This window comes from Mustela erminea, chromosome 15 (assembly GCF_009829155.1).
Source record: "Mustela erminea isolate mMusErm1 chromosome 15, mMusErm1.Pri, whole genome shotgun sequence".
NCBI classification, from domain to species: domain Eukaryota; kingdom Metazoa; phylum Chordata; class Mammalia; order Carnivora; family Mustelidae; genus Mustela; species Mustela erminea.
Window position 1 is genome coordinate 74,418,939 of NC_045628.1, and position 22,098 is coordinate 74,441,036.

At 37.1% G+C, this 22,098-nt stretch overlaps 1 protein-coding gene across 1 annotated transcript in view; it reads right to left on the reverse strand.

Moving 5' to 3' along the window:
* USPL1 (ubiquitin specific peptidase like 1) overlaps positions 1 to 22,098 on the reverse strand; it is a 34,152-nt gene that overhangs the window by 7,548 nt on the left and 4,506 nt on the right. Inside the window, 4 exon segments of the mRNA XM_032315427.1 lie at positions 2,128 to 2,253; positions 5,450 to 5,579; positions 10,849 to 10,962; positions 14,873 to 15,509. Coding sequence (XP_032171318.1) covers positions 2,128 to 2,253; positions 5,450 to 5,579; positions 10,849 to 10,962; positions 14,873 to 15,509 — 1,007 coding nt within the window.

Genomic DNA, 22,098 nt, shown 5'->3' on the forward strand with positions numbered 1-22,098 from the left:
AGAACTTTAAAAAGACCTTGTCATTTAAAATGTAAGGGAAATTTTACATACTATGCAAACCCCCCACAGAACCTCTTTTCAATATAGTAAATATCCAAACTATCAATTCTGTTTCCAAACTGACCCATTAGAACTCTAAACACATTTCACAGTGAAACACTTACATCTAATGGATACACTGCCAGATCAGAGCACGAGTGTTTCATATAAGTAAAACAACATATTTGTGTAATTAAAACTTGTACTTTGCAATGCAACCAAATAACACATCAAACAAAAGAGCAGTCTAAGTTTATCCTGAATGCTGGCCCTTGAGAAAAAGCAGGTGTAACTGTTAGATTAAATTACATAAACCAGGAAGCCTCAAGCAGCCCAACTGTCTAGTACAGGATGGCAACAAATATTTTGAAGGCAAAAAGGAAATGGTAAAGTGGTAGCTTAGCAGACTAGGGAAAGTGATGACATGAGAGCTATGGAGTGGGTACACTGATGAGAACAACTTACCCACCCCACAGAACCTCCAGAAGATGCAATACTGATAGGTGACCGATGTTGAAGAATGTGGGGGTAAGGCCCTGAGCTAAAAACTGGATAGGAACAGAAAGAGTGTATAAAGAGCACCCCCATGCACCAGATGCAGAGAGGAACCAGTATAAATTGGAACACTAGAGCAGAAGGATGGAAGGTGGCAGAAGAAAGGTTTCTAGAAAAAAAAGGGTGATGGGGGGGAAGACGAAGATTAAAAAATTGGGAAACATTTAAGTGCTTGAAAAATTTATTGATGAGTGTCTGAAGAACTTGGAAAAAATAGACAAAGGGGCACCTGGGTGGCTCAGTAGGTCAAGCAACTGCCATTGGCTCAGGTCATGATCCTAGGGTCCCGGGATAGAGCCCCATGTTAGGCTCCTTACTCAGCAGGGAGCCTGCTTCTCCCTCTCCCTGCTACTCTGCCTGCTTGTGCTCTCTGTCAAATAAATAAATAAAAATTTTAAAAAAATACATAAACGGGGCGCCTGGGTGGCTGAGTGAGTTAAGGCCTCTGCCTTCGGCTCAGGTCATGATCCCGGGGTCCTGGGATGGAGCCCCTCGTCAGGCTCTCTGCTCGGTGGGGACCCTGCTTCCCCTTATCCCTCTCTGCCTGCCTCTGCCTACTTGTGATCTCTGTCAAATAAATAAATAAAATCTTGAAAAAAAAATACATAAACAAGGCAAATGAAAACAAAAGGAAATTAGTAATTCCATGAAAAATGAAGTTATAGAAGAAATGAAACATAACCATATATACTGCTTAGCTATAGAGGGAATATATGTATGTTCATAAAAATAAACAGTGAGTACTGATTTAACAAAAAATGTAATCCTAAGGAAGGAGGACAGGGAGAGGTTACACAGAAACGGGGCCCAGGTGTTGGTGTCAGAACCCTAGTCCTCAATTACTATAAAAGGAGAAGACTATATAAAGGTAGAATAAGCACTTTTCTGAAATGTCAAAGTACATCGTCCCTTAACGGTGTGAAGTAGAAGATTAACGGAGAGGAGGTAGGAGGAACCGACCTCTGCGTTTGAAGTATGGGGCTTCTGGTAGCAATTTTAGAACAAGGTAATTCCAACCAGTGGTCCCATTGAAAACAAACAGAAGAGCTGGCAAAATATAGTAAAAACACATCTGCTCAAAGGCAGAGAAAGCTTACAAGAGAATAAAGAATTAGCAGCTCGAGTTCTGGGAGAAGATGGGAATTCAGACAGATGAGCCTGTGGTTCACTGTTGAGTCATCTTAGTTTTTGAAATTAGATTTAAGGTAATCTAAGAATTCTAGAGACTCCAGGCAGTTGGCAGAGGAGAGCAAGACTGAAGATGAGGATCCTTAAAGGGAGAAAAAAAGCAAACGAAGGAAAGGCACCAGGAGAGTGGGGTCAGACAATCACCGTAAGAGAGCTCTTCAGGGGTATTTTGTCTGGGACAGTTTGCTTACTGGCCAGAGTTCTTGATAGCGAGGCATTTTTGTAATCTGTAACTATGTTATTTAACTCACACTTCTGAAAAGTAGGTGTAGTCATCACTTGCAATTCTACACATTAAATTCACCTTCATTTTGTTCTAAAAAGAGTAAGGCAATTTTAACTCACTTTTCCAATACCATTTTTCTGATCTGTGACTTATTGCTGCAAATGTTACATGGACCAAAATGGGCAGCATTAAGTGGGTGCCACTCAGGGATGACATTTGTAAAAGTGACCAGATTCTTCATATGTCTGCAAAAAAAGAAGACGTAACTTAAATTCATTTAAATTCATTTACTTCACTTTAAACAAATGCCTAAACCTTGCTTTGTTTATTCATATTTTCCTATCCCCACCATGTAATAAATTAATATGCTAATGTTCTTTCCAAACCACAGTAAAGCTCTCTGTGAGGACTCTCCACCATAATTACATACTATTCTTTCAGTTCTGAGATGAAGAGAATGTTCAAAGCAGGGTTTCTCAAGAGCAATGCCACTGACATTTTGCACTGGGTAATTCTTGGCCGTGAGGCATTTCTCCTGTGTTCTGAGATGTCCAGCATCATCCCTGACCTCTACCCACTAGATGCTCCAAGTATAGCAACCATTAGCTCCAAACACTGCTAAATGTCCCAGGAGGTGCAAAATTACCCCAGCTGAGAACCACTGTTTCCAAATTTATTAAGAGTTCACCCTTACTTACAAAATTCACAATCCAGCTATCCATATTGACAACCAAAACCAAAAAAAAGGCATTTCCAAATATACAATCAGGAATCCATACACCTCAATTCTCTTGATCTTAAAAAATCAGAATACCAGTGGTGAAATAATTTTGTTTTTACAGGTTACAAAAGTTATAAATTTGCTCTTTAGCCAAAATACCTGACAGCAACAGGCACCTAAAAAGATGGTATTTAAAGTGGTACACTGTATCTCAACTGGATTCACCTCGATAAAAATACCTTTAAGAGAGCAATTAATTACCTAAAAGGCACTGGCTTTTTTAATAAACAATAACAAATACTGTTCAATCATAAGTGAAATAAGCATAGGCTGTTACAAATATACCAATTCTCAGGGAAGCTAACATTCTAAAAGCAAAATGACATAAAGTTATCACTAAAATTGAATGACTTATTTCTACTAAATTTTTTTTTTAAAGATTTTATTTATTGATTGATTGATTTGACAGATAGAGATCACAAGTAGGGAGAGAGGCAGGCAGAGAGAGAGGAAGGGAAGCAGGCTCCCCGCTGAGCTCAGAGCCCAATGCGGGGCTCGATCCCAGGACCCTGGGATCATGACCCCAGCAGAAGGCAGAGGCTTTAACCTACTGAGCCACCCAGGTGCCCCTCTACTAAATTCTTGATTCTCACAGATGACTGCTGAGTAAAGGCTCCTGTATTTTAGTCTACAGAAAGGAGTCTGTCTCAGCAAATAAACGTTAAGGCTCCACATTGACAATGAACACTTCTGAGCACTTACCATGTGCAAAAGTGGGGCACTGTGCTAAGCACTCGTCTCCCAAACAACCTTAAGTGGCAGGTACCATTCCTCTCCCCATTTTACAGATGAGGAAAGTGAAATACAGAGAGCGTATCAGATGATAAATGACAGACCTGAGACTGGGAGTCTGACTCCAAATACCACATTTTTAAACTGCCTCCAAAATGTACGCTGTAAATCAAGTAAAAGATCTTAAACTGGCCCTAAAAACAGCAGCACAAAACCATGAGTTTGCTGGATATTCCCCCATCAGATTTAGTGTAAATGTTTTCAACTATGATATATATACTAAGATATATTTAATGAAATGTCACTTCATTTTAGCTTTTCCTCTATTTATTTTTAGAACAAAGCAATTAAAAAAAAAAAAAAAAAAGCAACCCCAAATGCCAGGGCTTCTTTCCCATGAATCGTCAGTTTTTTATATACTCCTCCAAAATGCACTTAACATTCTGCATTCAAAGTAACTTAATGCATCCAACAGATCAAAAATAATTACTAAGTCACTGGCCCTCAATTATGTGTTTATATGTTATCTCCCTAACTAACTAGTCTGAATTTGGCCAGGATTTCTATTGAGTTCCTGGCACATAAAATATACTCAATGAAAAGCCCAACAACTCAGATGTGGATTTTGGAAAAGCTTTAATTAAGCCGATTTTAATCATCAAGCTCGTTTATATTATTTAAAATCCAGGTGGTGATTAAGGAGTATACCACAGTGAGTAGGAAAGTCTGAGGACGGGAAACCTAAGCCTGAATTTTGTCACTTAGTATTGTGTCACCTAGGGCCCTGCCTACCTATTTAACACCTTTCAAGGTTCACTTTCCACATGTGTCAAATGAGGAAAAATCAGATTAATTTATATAAATCAGTGATAGAAGGCCAGGAAATACTCATCCTTATACTCACAGAAAATTATTTTTAAGTCCTCGATGAGACTGAAATGGTTATCCTTACTCTGCTATAATACTTTTGAGTTAACTGATGTTAAAAAAAAAAAAAAAAAAAATTCTGGGTTCTGTCGTGTGTATTCCCTGAAACATCCTCTCAGACTTGACTCTCCTTGATTTACCACTACCTACCAAAAATAATCTCAATTTAAATAATGAATATCTAAGCAATAGTTTTCTCTCACATTTTTATTTAAATTTTCTAATTTGCTAGTAGGTAAGAAAAGAGGAAAGGACTGATTTCTATTATAGTAATTTGAATAAATGACCAGCAGAACCAGTTTGGTAATCTTTTTAACTGCCAGCCAGCAACTTTCTCTGAGTGTTGGAAACTTTCCCTGACTCCTCTTCTAAAATCTACGCTCTCTGTTATGTGGTCAGAATAAGGAAGCAAAAGAAATCCGCTGCTGGTTTCTTCTCCGTAGTTGTTCCCAAGTCCCAATCTCAGGGCATAAAATGATAAGAGTGTATCACTCATGATCCCTGTAATCCTCACCCAAGGGCATCAGGAAATAAGAAAGCAGGCTGAGAGAGCTCGTATGCAAGAGGATTCTGGCGGTGGCTGGTGTTTCATGGACGAATGGGAGAGCCTAGGTTACTTCTCAAAACTGCTGTGAGGCTCCGAGAGCCTCAAATTAGTTTCCATGATGTTTAAAAACGTAACTAACAAAAACCCTAGTTGCTAACAGAGGAACAAACGAAACACTATCATTTCAAGGAATTCTAAGAAGTATTCTTATGCAGCAGGGAGTCCAGAGGGGGAGCTGTGAGGGGAATAGATTACTCTTCCCATTTGTCTCCCCCTTCCACTGAAGAACTTCTTAAGAAAACTCCTACTCATTAATAATCCAGCAAACCATGGATTTTTATTCTTCTAGGGGAGAGAGCAGTGTTATAAATGGAAGCCAAGTTTTATTCAAATTTTATTATTTGGAACCATTTTCAATAAAGTATGTCCATTTTTAAAAAAGAGAAAAACTAACCTATTTTGATACTTGTGTCCACACTGTGAACATTCAAAGTTCCAAGAGAAAGAATACATGAAGAGCTTTTCAATGACGGGTTCCATTTTTAAGAGCAGGGGAAGTGCAAACACGGGGCTTTCCATATCACCTTCAAAAAGAAAAAGGAAAATTATTACTCATCATTAACTGAAAAAAGTGAACCAAAATTACTGTTCTCTTTTCTCACCTATGTTCACAGTACAAATATATGTGAAAATATGAGTATATGAAGAATAAGTTATTTACAGTTGGACAAGGGGAAGTTTTTAAGAATTTTTTTTTTTTCGAGAGAGGGAGAGTGCCTGAGCACAGAGGCAAGGGGCACAGGGAGAGGGAGAAAGAGAGGACTGCAAGCCAACTCCTGGGCTCAGCACAGAGACTGATGCTGGGCTTGATCTCACAACCCTGAGATCATGACCTGAGCTGAAATCAAGAGTCACACACTTAACGAACTGAGCCACCCAGGCTAGGGAAGTTTTTAAAGCATTTTTCTAAAAATGTCCACCATAAAGATTTAATTATCACTTCAGTCCCTGTCTCTCATTTTTCTTGGTGGACACTTATGAAAATGTTTTAAGGACAAAAGACCCATACTATCTCCTCAGATCTTTTTTAGCTTTTCTCTAGGAAAAAAAAAAAAAAAAATCCTCAGAACTATAATAGCCCTAGGATATAAAACAAAATTATAATATGGTTAATAAAAATTATAATAAAGTACTATAAAACAAAGTAAGAATATATATATATAGTTCACCACAAATACTAATAATAATATATCCAGTTTAACACTGTAGAATAATGTCAGAGGTGGACAAAACCAAAACCATTAAAAAGCGTCTGGGTGGCTCACTGGGTTGAGCCGCTGCCTTCTGCTCGGTTCTTGATCTCAGGGTCCTGGGATCGAGCCCCACATCAGGCTCTCTGCTCGGCGGGGAGCCTGCTTCCTCCTCTCTCTCTCTGCCTGCTTGTGATCTCTCTTTAAAAAAAAAAAAAAAAGAAAAGCTGTTTCTGGTCCAACTCTCTTGTTCTATGTGTGGAGATGACATGACACACAGGGTTTAAAGGGCCAGCCTCAAATCTCCCTACTCCTCATCTACCACTCTTTGTAAAATCTTCAGTCTCATCTTTTAACAATTAAATTAGGGATGCCTGGGTGGCCTTCACTCTTGATTTCGGTTCAGGTCGTGATCTCAGGGTGTAAGACAGCCCCTCACTGGGCTCTGAGCTCAGCGGGGAGTCTACCTGAGATCCTCGTGCTCTCCCTCCTCCCCCAACAAATAAATCAATCTCTAAAACAAAACAAAACAACAATTAAAATTAAATTTCACATGACTTTAAGATTAGAGAAGATCTGATTCCAGTGTCGTTAAAATAAAAACGGAATAGTGAATCCAGTCTTCCAGTTTTTAGATCAACAGGCAAATTAAACAGGAGGATTTACATTCCCCTCTTACACTTATTCTTGAATTGGTTTCTCACCTTCCCGTTCTTAGGGGAGCTGAGATGCTAAGATTCAGCCCTAGAAAGAATCAGAGTCCTTCCCTCCCCTACCTAACCTGGGAGAGTCTCACTTCCATGGTCCAGTTCTCCCCTAGCCTGGAGCGACAGCAGCCTGGAACGAGGCCAGCAGGAGCCACCCTGGCAAGACCCAACAGCAGAGCAGGAGGCGTTTCTGTCTAAGCATGCTCTATAAATACCAGTAGTTACAAAGGCTATTTTAACAGTCACCTTTGTGGTACAGTCCCACCACTACCTTTGTACAAAAATAAAAATCAAAATAATCCGTATTTTATAAATAGAAATAAAAACAAATCAGTCTTCTAAACAGGAACACACATAGCATCACCACACACATAAACAGCGCATAGTACAGCAGGAGTTTGTAACAGTTACTAGCACTTAAATCGTACTCTATTGTGACTGAATATTAATCGAAAAGTAGGTAATTTATACTTCATAATGACAACACAGAATCTTCAGGTCTAAAAATACAAAAAGTTCTCAGTGAATGAAAGAAAAAATATCAAAGAAGAGTACACTGTTAAGTTATATGCATACAGATCATTTTAGGGAATTTATATAGCTCCTAATTGATTTTAATCATTTTTCCTTTGTTTACAAATTTTATGGGTATTAAGCATAAACCTTCCACTAGAGAACATATAATACCAATAGAAATTGATTTCTTTGTCTCCAGTTATCTTCACCCCAACACCTATCCAACTATCTAGTTTGCATATTTCCCTAAAATGACATAATTTGCCATAATACAAATCCTTCAGCAGCTCTTTGCTGTCTAGTCAAGTTTTCTCTTCTGATAATTGTTCGTTAATGTTTTCTGGCCACTTCTCTATGAGACTGTCCTTTTTCTAAACTGATGTACAGAATTCTTTACAAGATATCCAGGATATTATTTCTTTGTTCTTCCTTTGCCCGGAAGTTTCAAACTTCAATGTCATTGTATCCACCACTATTTTATAGACCTTATTTAAGAAATTCTTCCCCACTGAGTATTAAAATATTCACCCATATTGTTTCCCTAAGTTCTTTAATTCTGCTTTTCCATGTTTAGGTCTTTAAATAGGCTGAAGTTACTTACTTCTGATTACAGTGTCAAATAGGGATCCAATTTCTCCTGTCTCAGGAAACAACTGTCCCAGCATCATTTACTCGACAGCCTTTCTTATCCCCCCCTTATCTGCATCACCACCCTTGTCACACAGTATGACGTAATCAAAAGGTGAGGGTTTTCATCTGGACTCTATTCTGTTCTACTGGTCTGTATACACATATCTCAAAAACTAAATCACTCTTTAAAATTACATAAATTAGTACATACCACAATATGAGATTTTTCTTTTAAAAAATTAGAGAAAAAGAAAAAAATTAAATTGAAGAGAGCAGTTACATTTGCGGGGAGGTAAGGAAAAACTGAATTAGAGTACAAAGGGGGGCTTCACGTTTATTTGTAATATTCTATTTCTTAAACTGCAGGGAGAGTGAACAGAAAGGAGAGTTTATAATGAATTTTTTAAAAAACAATAATCAAAATGATACAATGACTGATCTTAAAAATTTAACCAACACTCAGGGTCAGTACAGATTCTATTTCTTTCTTTAGTACCTGAAAGTACACATTAACATTCAGAATAAAGACATGTATGTTGTAGGATTTTAAAATGCTTTCCAAAGCAAAGATCAGATTTCACTAGTAAGATATTAAGCTCCAACACAGCACCTATTACTGTTGAATGAGTAGTATAAATACAAATGAGAGAGGAATTCCATTGTATTAGAAGAGCTGTATGCTTGCCCAACTGCTATGACTGCACAAAAAAGTAATTTAAAAATTCCTTGTCTGTTACATAGAAAACATGGCCTAAGACAGCAGTGGAACAAGATACAACCTTGTTTCAAAATAATTATCAGGGCTAAGAGGAGTACTGATTCAGACTGGGGAGAAACCACTCTTTAATTCAAATGGAAACTGGAGCAGGGACCTTGAATAAAATATCTCAGGCCATTCTAGGAGGGAAAGGACACCTGCAAAATGCACCATGGGAGCCCCTCAATCTATACCCTGGTTATCTTACAGAAAAGGCTCCTCTGAAATGAGTATCCACCCAACAGATCAGAGGTCTGGATTAAGAATAGGGGCTGAAGGAGCCTGAAGAAAACTTTCAGGGTGACAGAACTGTTCTCTATCTTGACTGCAGTTATGGTTATATACTGCATACACTTAAAAAGGGTTTTACTATTACAGAAATTACACTTTGTTAAAAAGGAAAAAAAAGAATATTCATCCCATCTGAGATCCTACCTGATGATAATAAATGAGAACAGTCCTTTAGACCTAAAGGAGATAATACCAAAGATCTGGCATATGGAAAATTCGTTTATTATTTTAAGAACAGAATAAACATGTATGTAGGAGTTCATGGAAAACAAATAAAAGCAGGGAACAGCATGGTGGGACAAAGATACTACCACACAAAAAAGACGCTGCTTCCAGATACACATCTGAGTCTGATGAAATAAATCTTCTAAGAGAAAAATTAGAAGGCACTGATATTTTATGTAATTCAATATGGGTAATATATTTAATAGAGGTATTATATATTCTTTACTACGACACGTTTTTTTTTTTTTTTTAAGATTTTATTTATTTATTTGACAGACAGAGATCACAAGTAGGCAGAGAGGCAGACGGGGTGGGGGGGTGGGGAGCAGGCCCCCTGCTGAGCAGAAAGCCCCATGCAGGGCTCTATCCCAGGACCCTGAGAACATGACCTGAGCCAAAGGTAGAGGCTCAACCCACTGAGTCACCCAGGCGCCCCTACTATGACACGGTATTAACAGTAGCGTCAAGGGGCACCTGGGTGGCTAAGTGGGTTAAGCCTCTGCCTTCAGCTCAGGTCATGATCTCAGGGTCCTGGGATTGAGCCCCACATCGGGGTCTCTACTCCGCTGGAAGCCTGCTTCCCCCACTCCCTCTGCCTGCCTCTCTGCCTACTTGTGATCGCGCTCTCTGTGTCAAATAAATAAATAAATAAATAAAATCTTAAAAAAAAAAAAAAACAAAACAACAGAAGAGTCAATACAACAGTAAAGAGAAATAAAACAGAAACACACTACTCATTTAAAAAAAAAAAAAAAAAACATCAGTGACTCTTTTTGCAACACTGAAAAAATTTCAAAAGCCTCAGGACTCTAGTGCCCTAGCTCTACTCTGCTGAGGCCAAAAGCCAAATCACAGAGAAAAAACAGGTTTCATTCTTCTGCCCTTTTTAAAAGTAAGCAAGCTTTCCCAAAAGGTCATCAGTATATTTCTCCTTGTTTTTTACCTATGAATATTGTGCCGTATGCCTATACCTAAACCAATCACCAGCAAGGGAAGTCTAATTACTATGGTTGGCCTTGATCAGAGATTCTCAACCCTGTCCATCCTTAAGAATCACACAAGGGCTTCTAAAAATTGCTAATACCTAACTCCATCCCTGAGATTCTTATTTAATGGACCCCATGCACTTTTCAACTCCCTAGGTGCTTTGTAATGCCCAGTCAAGGTTGACAACACTGATTAGTCTACAGGGGGAAAGCACTGGAAACACAACCCATGGTGTCCACCCACGTATCCACCTGCTTCCAAGAAATGCATCCACTTTCAAGGATATAAATGAGACTGTCTGTTTATATAGAAACGACAACCCTGTCCACCAATGATTTAACCATTGGTAAGCTCCTAAATGAAACTACACAGATTCTCTCTCCCAAGAATCTAATCACCCAAACTAATAAAACAGTACTGTATTTTCTTATGATGTATGTATTTCTTTATGGCAGATGAGTAATACAGTTAAATTATACAAATTACTTACCTAATGTGCATCTAAGCTGAGGCTGAAGCCTAATGAAAATTTCATCTCTGACTTCATTCAGACAGGACTCTATCTTTGCAAGTATTTCTGAAGTAAGTTTTTTACAATCTCCATCTAAAAATGAAATAGATTATCAATTTCTTATCAATCTTTTCCACAGAAAATTAAGACATTACCAAGAATGAAAGTTAATCAGTCAAAAAATTTAGCAGAGACAAAATGAAAACCACAAAATTTCCTTAATTCTTACTCCTCTCTCTGTGCTATACCATACATTGCCCTAATAGTCCCTCAGCCCAGTATCATCAGTCCCAACTGCAGGAGCCAGTATCACTGTGCTTGACTAAAGCTCAGTAAAAGCCTTTCTCATCCAAATAATCACAGGCCTAGCAAGAGAGCAATGCTTTCAGACATTCTCTGAAACAGCTGAAGCTATGTCTTTACATGTGATTTACTAGAGACAACATCTACTCATTTATTTCTATTACTTCTATTACTTCACATGAATTTGCTTCATTAAAAACTTGGCAGGCTAGTTATTACACTCCACCTGAATCAGAGTTTTACTAACAATTCTCCTAGTGCTGGATAATTAAGTTGTTTCTTTTTTCACTCTTATAAATACTATCATGACAAGTATCTTTTGGACACATACCCATCCATGTTTTTCTTCATTTCTTTAGGATTAAAGTCCTCAAAATAGAATTATGATGTCAGAAAACCAGCCCCCATATGTATCTGACTCTAGTAATTCTTTTTTTTTTTTTTTTTTAAAGATTTTACTTATTTGTTTGATAGAGATCACAAATAGGCAGAGAGACAGGCAGAGAGAGAGGAGGAAGCAGTCTCCCTGCTGAGCAGAGCCCACTGCCGGGCTCCATACCAGGACCTCGAGACCATGACCTGAGCCAAAGGCAACGGCTTAACCCACTGAGCCACCCAGGCGCCCCATGACTCTAGTTATTCTTAAACTACAAAAGATTTCACCAAAATCTCTTACAAATAATTCATATAGCCTGATCATACTGCTGATATGTTTTACTATGAAAATATCTGGATTCTCCTGTAATATGAAGCAATAACCAGAATTTTTCTTTAACCACGCCAAGAAAAAAAAAAAAAAAAAAAACTTAAAATTAAAAGTCAACTTACTAAATGCAATTACAACCACATTATAAAAAATATAATTATTTAAAAATTAGTATGATAGAATATGTAATATGGGTGAAATAAAGAGAATTAAGAGTACACTTACTGAGTAACATATGAACTGCTGAAACATTTCAATTTCAATTATGGTTCTATTAAAAAATAAAATAAAATGGCTATGCTTTATAAAAAATATAATTAAAATTAATGCAACATTCAAGTCAAAATTTGAACATGAAATATATTCTTCTGTAATCATCAACTGAACTGTCACCTAACTCAGTATTGGGTTCCTATAATTACAGAGTACAAGAATACAGTGAAGAAAAGGCAAAAAAAAAATGCTTAAAAAAAAAAAGAATTTAAAATTTGCAAAAAATTCAATCTCAAAGAAATTCAAGTTAAAACAGTATTTCTTATCTAACAAAATTATAACTTTTAAAATGTTTATACTCAAAAGATGATCTGAGTGCTCTGGGATGTTTTCTTCTACATATGAAAATGATGATCTAACTCTTCAGGAAAGCCACTTACAAAGACTCATTATATTCAAATTTTAATATCCCTTCTAAGATATAATTGGCAATGGATGGATTCAAAGGATATATGGACTATCTGTCATGGTGTTTATTCATAAATGTAAAAATAATAAGCAGCCTGAATGGTCAACAATGGGGAAAAATGTGTAAGAATTATATAAAACACAGCATGACCAAAGACAAGTGGAATAAAGGTGAGGATTCTTATACTACCAGACAGCAATAACCCTGGTAATTAAAATAGTGTGGTGCTGACACAGAGACAGATAAAGTGACCAAAAAAACAAAACTCAGAGTTAAAGAACAGCTGCACACATATATGGAAGACTATGTAACAAAGGTGGCCTGACAGATCAGTTGAAGAAAATGTGGAGTTAGGAGCTAGGAAAAACTGGCTAGGTAATGGGGGAAAAGGGGGATGATTATCACACACAAAAATTAACTTGAGCTGAATTAAAATTCGTATCAGCAACAAATCTCTTTGAGTTTTCAGTGAAAATATGAATTCTGATCTTGGAAAAGGAAAGATTACTTTTAAATGTCAGAAGTATTACTAGCTACAAAAGGAAAGATTAGCAATTTCTGTACATCAAAAGTTATCTTTAAAAAAGTAAATACACAAGATACAATTCAGCAACACACGTGACATAAAGATAGCAACAAAGATAAAGAAACTCAAATAAGGTAAGACACCAAAAGACATTTCACAAAAGAGAAAACATGATCAATTCATGTTTGAAGAGCTGTCCAACCTCTTTAAAATTTGAGAAAGGCAGAGAGGTGGGTGGGGGACAGGTTAAATAGGTGAGGAGACTAGGGAGTACACTTGTGAGGAGTAGCAGGTGCTGTATGAACTGCTGAATCACTATACTGTATACACCTGAACCTATTGTTAACACTGTGTTAACTGAATTAATATAAAAACAAAATAAAGTAAAATAAAATAAAGTAAAATTTGGGAAAGGCAAATCAAGACCATAAACCATTTTACACCATTCAAAAAGCAAAATTGTCCAAGTGTGAAAATAACCAAGGGAGAATATATCAGGAAGATCTCTCACATATTGTTAATTGGAGTAGTGATGGTACCTTGTAAATCTGAACTTAGAGCCTATGATTTATGATATATTTATCTGAGAGAGGGCGAGCGAGCGCACACGCACGTAAGTGGGGGGGAGGGTGGGAGAGAAAAATCTCAAGCAGACTCTGTGCTGAATGTGGACCCTGACACAAAGCTTCATTCTATGAACGTGAGACGACAACCTGCGCCAAAATCAAGTTCAACGCTTAACTGACTGAGCCACCCAGATGCCCCAGAATCTATGATTTGATTCCATTTCTATGGTATACCCAAGAGAAACTCTTAATTTGAGCCCAGGAATAGTCACACTACAGTATTTATAATGGCAAAAACCAACTCAATGATAGGTAAATAAAAATACTGATACATTTACAAAATGGACATCTTTAGCAATGAAAAATAATGAACCATCAATACAAGCAGCTTCATAGATCAATCTTTATAAAAAGAAAATAGAACGGGGCACCTGGGTGGCTCAGTCAGTTAAGCAACGACCTTCAGCTCAGGTTCATGATCACGGGGTCCTTAAGCCCTACGTCAGGCTCAGGGAGTTTGCTTCTCCCTTTCCCTCTGCTATTCCCCCTGCTTACAGTCTCTCTAATAAATAAATAAATCTTTAAAAAAAAAAAAAAAGGAAAGAAGAAAAGGTCCCAGAAGACATTCTGTACAATATCCTTTTTACTAAGTTCAAAACAAACTAAAGTAGGATTATATTGTTTAGTAATACATATGCAAAACAAATAATTTCAAAAAAGAAGAAATGATAAAACACATTTCAGGTTAATAATTACCTTTGGCAGGAGAGATGGGAGATGGGATGGGGAGGAACACATAAGCAGATTAAGTTATTGGAAATATTTTAATTATTTTGGGTTGGGAGGTGGATTCATAGGTATCCCATTTTCTAAGAAAAAAATTATATATATCCCTCATTGTGAATCAAGATTTTTGGGAAGTTGTAGTATAATGAGTGATTTGTGTCTGTATATTTTCCACATGTTATGAGACAAAACTGTTCCATTTAACTTTTTTTAAGATTTTACTTACTTGTCAGAGAGAGCACGCACACACAGGCACGGGGAGTGGCAGGCAAAGGGAGAAGCAGACTCACTGCTGAGCAAGGAGCATGATGCGGGCCTCAATTCCAGGACCCACGGATCAAGAACTGAGCCAGCAGACACTTAACCGACTGAGCCACCCCAGCATGCCTAAACATTAACTTCTTTATAAGTAAGAGAAATAAATTATTACCAACCTTTAATTCCACCCAACTGATTGGTGTGCAGAAGTTTATTGGCTTGATCATACTTCATAAACAACTGCCAGAACACAGAGTTCGCATTAGAGCACAGGCCAGTCACAGTATTTTTTAACCCTTCCAAGTGCACCAATGCTGACAGAATACAATCTAACCAACAGAGAGCATTAGCATTTTTCCACTGGACACATAAAGACTGGCAAAGTGATGTACATTTGCTCTCCAATGCCATTTCCAGTTCAGCTGCGCATCCTTCATTCTGAGGAGAAATCCCTCCAGTTTCAGAAACATCAACTGTAGCAGGATATTCTTCAGCAGCCATGTCAATACCAGCCTCCAAAATCTCATTCTGTTCCAAGGAATCAGCTGTCCTAACTGGGTTCGGCAGACCACTGTGTGGTAAATCAGGTAAGTGAGACGGAGTTTCATCGTATGCTTCTCCATCATGTTTGCTGTTCAAAACTTGTTCACCAACGACATGATTTTTAGTCTTTTTGGTATTTGCTAAAGGAGGTGAATTTTGACAGTTGGTTTCCAAGAACTTCCTTTTTTGAGGCTTATTTGTAGTATGACAATCTTCCAAATCAGGAGAAATTAAGTTACTAAGTGATTTAGAGCCCAAAGGATAGATGCACTAGGAAGAAAAAAGAAAATGATAAAAACTACAAAATATTCAAATAAAGCTCAAGCTTTATATTACAATTTCTATGTCATGAAAAATACATAAAAAATTTTAGCATCAGTACAACTGTACCAATCTAAATATAAGGAACTAGAAATAAACCACTATTAAATCAAAATTTTGGCCCCCCAAAGTATAATTTTCCCCAGTTAATTTGAACAAACGAGGGTTTAATCAGATCCACACTAGAGGTAGCTGACAAGGAAAACATACATTCTTCTGTTTTAATAAAAACCTAATGTTGAGTGAGTTAACAAATTTCAACAATTTAAAGAAACATTCTATTATAAGTGTTATTCGTTTTGGGACAGGTATGTAAAACATTAAAAACCAGAAAAGTATTTTTATTTTCGGGGTGAAGCATTTTCAAATAAAAAAAAATATGCATTAGTAATTTCTGTGTTTAATTTTAAAACTGAGAGTATTAACCTGAGAGCACGTAAGTGTTACCAATTTTACATCCTTACTGGATCTAAGAGTCAAACTGGCTGAATTTTAACAACTTCATCAAATCTTATTATGTATTAAAACAACTTCAGCCAAATATCACAAGTGTACACAAATGACCAAAATAATCAATTTTCCCCAAGTCTGAAACATAGGAAAATATTTTAAAAAACAAATCTAATATACTATGTGTCCTCATTTAAAATAAATGCCTACTTCTACACAAACATGGTAACTGCTACTTTGATGGCCTCTTATGAACTAAAGTACTACCCCTCCTGCTACTCATGTCCTGGTAGTGTCAGTCCTGTGCTGCACCACTCTTGGCTTAGCCACGGGACCAGCTATGATGGGATGCTCACAAGCACAATGCATGTGGAATCCTGATAAGCACAGGAGCATTAGGCTAGTCTTTTGGAGCCTTCCTTCTGGAACACTCCTTGAAGGTCCCATCCATTATACTGTGAGGAGCCCAATCAGCCTCACGGAGAGACCCTCATGGAAAAGAACTGAGATCCTGGCCGACTGCCTGAGCAGAGTTCCCAGTTTGTAGCTAGCACCAACTGCCAGCTATGCGGACATTTTAGGCTTCCTGGCAGACAGCAGGTAATGTATAAGAACTACCTGCACAACCCACAGAATCAACCCACAGAATCATGAGGAATACTAAGTCAAGCCATTAAGCTTTTTTAGTCACTAAGTTGTAAGCAACAGATACTGAAATGCACTAAGTCCTCTTTACAAGTACAGCTTCTTCTTACAAATGAACACTATGCTCGTAATATTGTACTTATTATATTCTTTAGTTTAATAGGTAAGTTCTGGATTCTTCTCACTGTTACCAACTAGGAATGCACTCACCAATTAACAACTTGACCCTCAACTTTATACCCTGAGATTATTTCCTAAATCCTACCAATGTCAGAAAATAGAGGACACTTTAAAACAGCAATAATTTTGTATTCATAGTCATAGACAGGTATATACTCCAAAAATATGAAAGCATGACCTCAAAGAGATATTTGCACACCCGTATCCACTGCAACATAATTCACAACATCCTAGAGGTGAAAGCAACCTGAATATCCATGAATGGACGAATGGATAAAGAAAATATGGTATATACATACAATGAAATATTATTCAGCTTTAAAAAGTAGGAAATCTGTTCACTGGCTACAACACGTATAAATATTGAGGACATTATACTAAATAAAGTAGGTTAGTCACAAAAAGGAAATATGGTATGACTCTACTTATATGAGGTATCTAGAGTAGTCAAATTCATAGAGACTGAAAGTAGAATGGTGGTTCCAAAGCATGGGCGAAGGGGGAAAACAGCTGTTATTCAGTGGGTACAAAATTGGGAGTTTTTCACGATGAAAAGTCCAAGAGGTCTGTTGCATAATAATGTGAATACACCTAACACACCGAACTGTACACTTACAAATGATTAATATGGTAAATGTCATGCCCCCCCCTTTTTTTTTTTTACAATTAGAAACTTTTCAAAAAACAGAAACATAAAAAAGCTTTACTGATCTCAGAGTCAAGATCATGATGCGCATATCCTACCAGCACCCCTACTTAATTAAAATCAATAAACAATAATGGGCTCTGAAGCTGCAAAATTTAGTGGTCTAGATGGTTTTCTCCTACATTATTTGCAAATGTCTGAACTAACCTTTCTATCTATAATTTGTGCTCCAGTCATAGGGCCAGTTTAAAGTACAATTTGACCTTGTCCCATTTTATCCCTCTTATAACTCAGTGCTTTCAGATTTTTATCTCTTTATTCCTCCACTTTAGTTTCTAGTATATATTCATAATGAACATGCCATTTCTGTTACTAGAAGTTTAGCTTATCTTTAAAAAAAGGAAAATCATAAATGATACTACATAGAGTATTAATTTTTCCATCTAGCCCAACCATGCAAGAGCATTTAAAATCTTAGGCTGAAAAAATTTAATGCTCCCTCTTTCACTGATTTTTCTGAGCAGCTTAAATACATTCCTGTTTTCCTAAAAAAGCAGAAAAAGGAAAACACTGCACATTACCTTGTATTTGGAAAATTATCTATAAGGTATGCCAAAAACAAACTATAAAAATACTTACAAAAAATAAATAGTTGACATTCATTTTATAAATGAAGAAAACGAGGAAAATGAATGTTTTCTCTGACGACTTAACTAAAGACTTAAGAGCCTTATAAATTTCATGCTTAAAAAAAAAAAAAAACCTAAGTAAATGTTCCAATAAAAGTCAATGGAATACTCAAGAAAAAAAAAAAGAAGGAGAGAGAGATAAAACTCCCTACAGTTTGAAAAAACTTGAATTTCAATTTATTAATTTGGAAGCAGAGTTTGAATCTTAGTGCTTTTTTCAAATCAAGAAACTTCTGATTAAGAGGGTTTTCCCATGTGATTCTTTGCAATTTGGCAAATGAAAGCAGAATGTTCAGTAGACTTAAAATTTTATAATAAAAATATTAACAAATTAACAAACTGATTCAAAGGTCTTAAAGACCAGGGATCAGCAAACTTTACCTGTAAAAGGCCAGATAAGTGGGCTAGTCCAGGTCTCTGTCCTAACTACTTAAGTCGGCCACTATAATACAAAAGCAGTCATTCACAATGCAAAAATGATTGTGTATGGCTACATTCCAATAACACTTTTTTTGGACACTGAAATTTGAAATTCATGTAATTTTAATATATTACAAAATAGCATTCTTTTCATTTTTGCCTAGTAATTTAAAATTTTAACTAACAGGGTGCCTGGCTCAGTCATCAAGCTTCTGTCTTCAGCTCAGGTCATAATCCCAGGGTGCTGAAATCCAGCCACACATCAGGCTCTCTGCTCAGCAGGAGGCCTGCTTCTTCCTCTCCCACTTCCCCCAGCTTGTGCTCCCTCTCTTGCTGTCTCTGTCAAATAAATAAAATCTTTAAAAATAAATAATCAAATAAAAACGTAAACTATTGTTCTCAGGCTGTGAGTGTCAGAGTTTGCTGACTCCTGGTGTAAACCAATCTAATTCATAAAATACATGGGGCTCTTACTGAATAGAACACTTCCTAAAAATTAGATAAAAAATTACAGTACTTTTTTTTAATCTGCAAGTATATACTTAAAATTCTTGGTTATTTATTTTTTTCCTCATCACTTTAAAAAAAATGCTTCCAAAACTAAAAATGCAAATAATACCTCTAACTTTAGATTATGAGACTGGCGCGCTGCCTACTGCGCTAAGGAGGCACCTTACCTCTAACTTTAATTGCTAAAAGCTAATGTCCTATGGACAGAGACTTCTTTATTATGGCAGTCCATGGTGAAAGAACTCTACTGAAATACTATACATTGCTTGGAAGAGGGGAAAATATAATGGCTTTTTTTTTTTTTCTAGAAAGATTTCTCTTTCCTATGGTTACCATTCTACAACTTTGTTCTGACCTAATGAGTAAACACCCTATACAGTCCGCTGTTAGGATAAGCTGTTAAACATCCTAACCATCAAGCCCTCTCGCTGTTGGAGAGAGCCCACTGCCTGCTTCAAGGGTAACTCTTCAACAATTCTGTGACACTTTCTCCCTCTCCACTGGATATAATCAGCATACAAACATGCTGTTATTTTTTCCAAAGTAAAAATTTCCTCCTCCAGGTACCACCTCACATCTGTATTTGTCAGTTCTTCCTCTCTAATTTTCTGTAACTCACTCCAACCAAGCTTTCCTTTATCACTAACACCTTAGCCAAAATATTCTCATCAAGGTTCTCAACGACACTCACAACACTCTTCCCAGGGGTGAATTGAGTCGTCATTCTCCTTGAGCTGAAAGTAAATAATTTGACTTACAGAACAAAATACTCTTCCCTTTCTGGGTTTATTCCTACCTCACTGTCCAATTCTTCTCTTACTCCTTTCCTGGTTCCACTTCATCTCCCCAATCTCTTAATGAAGGAGTGTAACAGGCTTAGTCCTTGGATTGCCACCAATACTTTTAGATAAACTTATCCCCTTTCATGGTTCAATTATCTACATGCTGATGACTCCCAAATTACCTCTCTCTAACCTCACTCTCTACCTAATACCAGACACATAGATCCAACCACTTATTCCATATACCCTCAAGTACCAGACGGCTGTCTCGAGCTTGACTGGTCCTGGCCTATCTTCCCCCCAAATCTTCCTCTTCCCAAAGTCTTTCTCATCTTAGTAACAGGCAACTCCACTCTTCCAATTATGCAAGCCAAAAATCTGGAAATCATTCTTGATTCCCTGCTCTCCTACTTTGCATCCCAATCTTTCAGTAAATCCTCTTTGGCTCTACTTCCAAATTACATAGATAATTCAACCACATCTTATCACCTTAGCCACTATTTGCTCCCCAAGGAATATTCTAAGTGTCTTTCAACTAGTCAGCCTACTTCAGGTCCTGCCCATCATAAATACTTTCAAGAGAGAAGCCACAGTGAACCTTTTAACATTTAAATCAGATTATGACTCTCCCTGTTATGGCTCTTCATTTCAGCCACAGTAAAAGCCAATGACTTTACAATAGCCTCTTAAACTCTACTTGGTCCAGACCCCTCCCCCATTATTTTTCTAACCCATCTTCTATTACTCTGCTTTACTTAACTCAGATCCAGCTCTGCTAGTTTCCTTGCAGTAGAACAAACACACACAGGCAACCTTTACTGGCTCAGGGCCTTGTACCTGCTACTCTCCCTGCCTGGAATGCTTGTCTATCTGAAATTCAAATGGCTTGTTTTTCATCCCTTTCAGGTTTCTGTTCAAATGCCACTTTCTCAATGAAGAGATCCCCTTCACCACTCCATTTAAAATTGCTAACTACCCACTTCCTAACACTCCAGTCCCTGGGCTTTATTTTTCATTACCTCATACACAAAAAAATGTAACTTACTTACTGATTTTTCCTCCCTCTAGAACATACCCATCTTTAAAAAAAAAAAAGATTTTATTTATTTATTTGGCAGAGAGAGAGAAAGCACACATACAAGCAGGAGGGAGGGGCAGGCAGAGGGAAAGGGAGAAGCAGGCTCCCTGCTGAGCAGAAAGGTGGACCTGGAACTCCATCTCAGGACCATGCCTAAGCCTAAGGCACATACTTAACTAACTGAGCCACCCAGGTGTTCCCATAACCACCTTCTTGGGGATAAGGTATTTTTTGCTTTATACATCCTAGCCTTTGGAACATTGCCAACATGGTGACACTCAAAAAAAAAAAAAATTATTGAACAAATTCAAAAAGAAACTTATTTCTATTTGCAGGAAGCCTGGGATTTTCTTCAAGTTACACTCAGGATAAGTATTTATCACTATCAGTGTTCATTTAGTTTAGTATTTTGCAAACCGGGCCAATCATCAGACTCATCCCTAAGAGTTACAAGACTATATAATTCTGGGTTAAGTCTACTGAACTGGCATCTGGGGGTGATACCCAAAAATTTTTTAAAAGTACTCCACATGATTCTGATGAACTGCGAGTTTACTTGGAATGAAACATACCTGAAATTACAAGACTATATTCCAATTACAGTTCTGCAAAATTTAGGAAGATCTTACGATCCTCAACTCTGATTTCTTATTCATAATGGAAATATCTACTTCGCAAAGTTTTGAGAACTAAACATACATATAAAAGTTTCATAAACTGTCAAATAAAATAAAATGGGGAGTACTATGAAGTTTAATGAGCTCCTATATAAAAGTTGTGCCACTGTGGATGCCTGGGTGGCTCCATCAGTTAAGTGACTTCAGGTTAGGTCATAATGCTGGGTTCCTGGGATCTGAGCACCGAGTAGGGACTCCCTGATCAGCAGGGAGTCCACTCCCCCCCCCCAACTTGTGCTCTCTCTTGCACATGCATACTCTCTCTCACTCTCAAAATTTTTTTTATAATTTGTAGCACTGGATACACTGGATATTTACATTCTTAAGTATATAATATTTGGAGATTAATAACTTTTCCAGTAAGTTCCAAAGTTTATAAATCAAAGTGATGAAAGGATAACCACTAAATACCAACAACTAACAAGGACCCCAACAAGGTTAAAAAAAATCCATCTTGAAAT